A 3419-nucleotide genomic window follows, 5' to 3' on the forward strand; every position below is an offset into this window, starting at 1 on the left:
AAACAGGCACATCGTTCACTGTTTCCTCCCCCCGCCATTACAGAAAAAGAAAATGTAAGATGGCTTGTACTCATATTATATTTGTGAACCGGAAAAAACCTGTCTGTACACATTTAGATTTCTAAGAACAGATCTGTGCATGGACAGACTGCTGTCACTCAAGTCCCACACTGCGACAGGGAGCTAGAACGTTCCATCAGCAGATAAGCAATGGCAGAAAAGCCCAGCGCAGCTACGGTGCGCTCACGGCAGCTATACAACTGCAGTAATCCGTGAAACTCTGACAGGTGCACAATTACTACAGAAGCTTAGCAAAGCTTATCTCCTCCTTAGCTTGAAGTATGTTGTGAAACACGCTTCACACATTTGACATGCTGAACCCTTTAATGAAATATCATAAAAAGCTTATGATATTTCCTCAACAAAAATGAGTATGAATTTTACATTTAATATTAAAGCATGAGAGTCTAAACCAGTTCCAAAACCTAGTGTTTTATTACAGGTGTTTTTAATACATTTTAGCAGTGTTAAGAGACAATTAATAAAACAATTAACTTTCTCTATAGTGAATTGAACTATGTTATGGTATTTTTATTACAAATAACTGAAACTGGTCACAAAATTTAATGCTGAATTTTTAAAACATACCCTGCTTTAGCACAACTCTATTGCTGAAGAGTTCTACAAGCTGTTAACAACACACCAAAATCCTTAAGTGAAAAAAATCCCTAAGCAATTTAAGTGGGAAAAAAAAAGTGAACTTCTTTCAAAAAACAATTAAAGCTCTTCCTTCTCAACAGTGTTCCTCACCGCTCTATCCTTTCCAGATACGTTTTTTCTCTCTAGCCTTTTCTTAAACCGCTGCTCAAAGTATTTTTCTTCTGTAGCCCTTTCTCTCTCTTGCTCTTCCTCAGTCTGCTTTACATTCATTTCCTTTTCAGGACCCTAAAATTAAGATTTCACTTCTATGCACCAATAGGTTCTTGATCAGATTAGACAGAATAAAGAACCAGAACAGACACAAGAAGTTCATATTACCTTTGTTTCTCCCCATGTTTCATCTCCAAAGTCTTCTGCATAAACCTCATCATCTGTTATCAAGAAGTTGTCAAAAATTGTGCCAGCTCGCACCTTTGAAGGAATAGGGAGAAAAAACGAGGATGCCTCTTAAAGAGTTGTCATCTCTCTCTTTTTTTTCTTTTAACAATATGTTTGTATCATATATTCAGTATAGACTAATCATGTTAAGAACCTCGTGGATTTTTGCAGAATTTCACAAAGAATTCTCTCTTTTTGGACAACTGTTTTCAAGAACCTGAAGAACTTGTTTTAACTTTAGGCATTTCACTGCTCTTTAAGAAGTTTTAAGTCTCATCACTGCCTTGTCACAAAACCTGAGATAGAGCAAGATCTCAAGAGGCACCCCAGAGAGCAGTTTTCTCCTCATTAATCTTCGGGTAAGTCAGGAGTAACTGAGCTGCTTGAAGCCTCAGTTACACACCTCAAGTCAGGTGAAATAAGTCATACTTTACACCACTTAAACAAATTAGTTCAGGCCCCTCACTTACCTGTAGATGGTTATCATCCAAACAGTAACTACAACAGAAGATCACTGCATCTTACAGATTTTTAAATTTTGTACATGTATTTACATAAAAGGAAGTTAAAGACGTCAGTCCCGAAGATCCCAAACCAATATGGTGATGTTCATATGCAAAAAGTAAACAGGTTGCTATATACTCAGTGAGAGAGAAGTTCTTCATTTTCCAGTAAAAACATCTCACCTGCCAGATATCTAGTCCAATGACGCTAATATTTTCATAGCTGTAGATACTGAAGTCTGGTGAGTAATTTGGATTATCAATCTGTGGATGAGGCCAAACTCCTCTATAATTTGGGTTATCGATCTGCCTTGGTTTCCATTCCCCCTAGGATAAACCACATGTTCTGAATACAGCCAGGCAAAGAAAAGTTGCTTCAAGTTTTCTATAGCTACAATTATGAGATTATTTATACTCTGTATAGAGGGTTCTTGACCACAGGATAATGCCATTCTCCATTCACAGTGTCATCCCAATCTTCAGGTTTCTCAGCACTAGTGTCCATAACGTATTCAGGTTCATCCCAATCCTTTAAAAAGACACAGGAATATTAAGCAAGCAAAACTTGTGCACAGTTCACCTATATCGAATGTGTATTCGGTAGGAATTGAAAAAACCCAAACATGCAGATTAAGGAGAGCCAGCTACCTCAGGTTTGATGTCATTTGGATCATCAATTTGGATTCGGTCATCCCAATCAGTGGGTTTCCTCACTGCTGGATCATTAATCTTCCTCGGTGGCAAAAATTCTAAATCATCTTCTAAGTTGCCAGATTCAACCATTTTGTTATCAATTTTTACTTCATAAGTCTGATCTGGCCTTATAATCAAAGTATATAGATGTGTATATCCATCAACCTGGGTTTTAAAGAAAGCAAGTAAAATTTTCTAAGAGCCTTTAACATAGCTGTTAGGAACTGCCTCACACCAGAATTATAATACTAATTTCCAATGGATTTTTTCATAAGCAGTAGTAAGAAAAAATAATTCCCAAAGTCTTCTATAGAGGGAAAACAAATTTAAGGTCATTTTCCACATGTATCTTCCAGCCCTCACATCTAGGTATCTCAGCAAAACTGAATGGTTGCAAGAAAACACAGTCCATACCTACATATTGGAAATAGTATCAGATAAAGTAATGATTTCAGTTGATATCAGTTATTTATATCCCAAATACTACAGCAAAGGCATATAAAAAGTTTTTTTTTTAACATAGGTTAAAAGCAAAAATGTTGAATTCCCAATATCCCTATAGCTTGTTGATTTTAAAGTTTATGTATCTTTGAAATGTGTAATTACCTTGCATCTGATCAGTTTCTTGATTGGATGGGGTTTATTCTTGTAATTTAAAATAACATGGACTTTCTTTGTCTCAGATCCACAAATATCTGGCCCTACAAAGAGATTATACGCTTTGTATCCTTAACGTCTTTGCAGAAAAATACAGATTGTTTACCTTTTCCTTCTAACACTACTAGACATCTCTCTCATTCCACGTATTTTGATGCGCTCCTTTCCATTTTTAATGGATAGCGTGGCTTCTTCTCAAAGTCTCTAAATCTACCTTCAAATTAGATTTTGTGTAGTTCCAGAAAACTAACACAGAAAACAAAAATCCAGGCAAAATAAAATTATCTATGGCACAAGCTGAATAACTATATGATTATATTAGATACATAATGACAAATTTCACTTTGACATACAATTGTACAAGTGTCACTAAATCACTGGAAACTACATACAAGTATGTAAGGGCAGATAATGGCCTACAGCATGTTGTTTCAGTTAAAGGTCTTAGGATAAAAGTAGTTGTTCAGC

General features: G+C 35.9%; 1 protein-coding gene across 1 annotated transcript in view; it reads right to left on the reverse strand.

The window, feature by feature from the left end:
• Positions 1 to 810: 810 nt before the first annotated feature.
• CALR (calreticulin) overlaps positions 811 to 3419 on the reverse strand; it is a gene marked incomplete at both ends in the record, with an annotated part of 3563 nt that continues 954 nt past the window's right edge. The window contains 6 exons of the mRNA XM_010281643.1: positions 811 to 945; positions 1039 to 1131; positions 1785 to 1928; positions 2017 to 2130; positions 2250 to 2459; positions 2901 to 2995. Coding sequence (XP_010279945.1) covers positions 811 to 945; positions 1039 to 1131; positions 1785 to 1928; positions 2017 to 2130; positions 2250 to 2459; positions 2901 to 2995 — 791 coding nt within the window. The remainder of the gene's footprint in view (positions 946 to 1038; positions 1132 to 1784; positions 1929 to 2016; positions 2131 to 2249; positions 2460 to 2900; positions 2996 to 3419) is intronic.

Source organism: Phaethon lepturus, unplaced genomic scaffold (genome assembly GCF_000687285.1).
Source record: "Phaethon lepturus isolate BGI_N335 unplaced genomic scaffold, ASM68728v1 scaffold35502, whole genome shotgun sequence".
Lineage (NCBI taxonomy): Eukaryota > Metazoa > Chordata > Aves > Phaethontiformes > Phaethontidae > Phaethon > Phaethon lepturus.